At 67.9% G+C, this 290-nt stretch overlaps 1 protein-coding gene across 1 annotated transcript in view; it reads left to right on the forward strand.

Moving 5' to 3' along the window:
* The window catches only part of LOC104461860 (collagen alpha-1(XVIII) chain-like), a gene marked incomplete at both ends in the record, with an annotated part of 7,978 nt that overhangs the window by 1,948 nt on the left and 5,740 nt on the right, over nucleotides 1-290 (forward strand). The window contains 2 exons of the mRNA XM_010073596.1: nucleotides 3-76; nucleotides 188-241. Of these exons, the coding sequence (XP_010071898.1) occupies nucleotides 3-76; nucleotides 188-241 (128 nt within the window). The remainder of the gene's footprint in view (nucleotides 1-2; nucleotides 77-187; nucleotides 242-290) is intronic.

Consider the following 290-nt stretch of genomic DNA (forward strand, 5'->3'; position numbering starts at 1 on the left):
GATGAACCACACGGACCTGCCAGGACTGCCGGGGCTGCCGGGCAGGGATGGGACCCCCGGGCCCCCAGGGCCAGTGGTAGGTGTATGGGGTGGCTGAGGGGACCCATCCCTCAGTGGTGGGGTGCTCCATGCCCACCAGTCCCAAGGGGTTTCCCTGTGCTGGAGCCAGCTCCTGGACATCTTGCAGGGTCCTCCTGGAAGAGATGGGGCGGTGGGGCCGCCGGGGCCCAAAGGAGAGCAGGTGAGTGTCTCCTGTCCCATGGCCCCTGGGAACATGTCATGGCTCCCCG

Source organism: Pterocles gutturalis, unplaced genomic scaffold, assembly GCF_000699245.1.
Source record: "Pterocles gutturalis isolate BGI_N339 unplaced genomic scaffold, ASM69924v1 scaffold26311, whole genome shotgun sequence".
NCBI lineage: Eukaryota > Metazoa > Chordata > Aves > Pterocliformes > Pteroclidae > Pterocles > Pterocles gutturalis.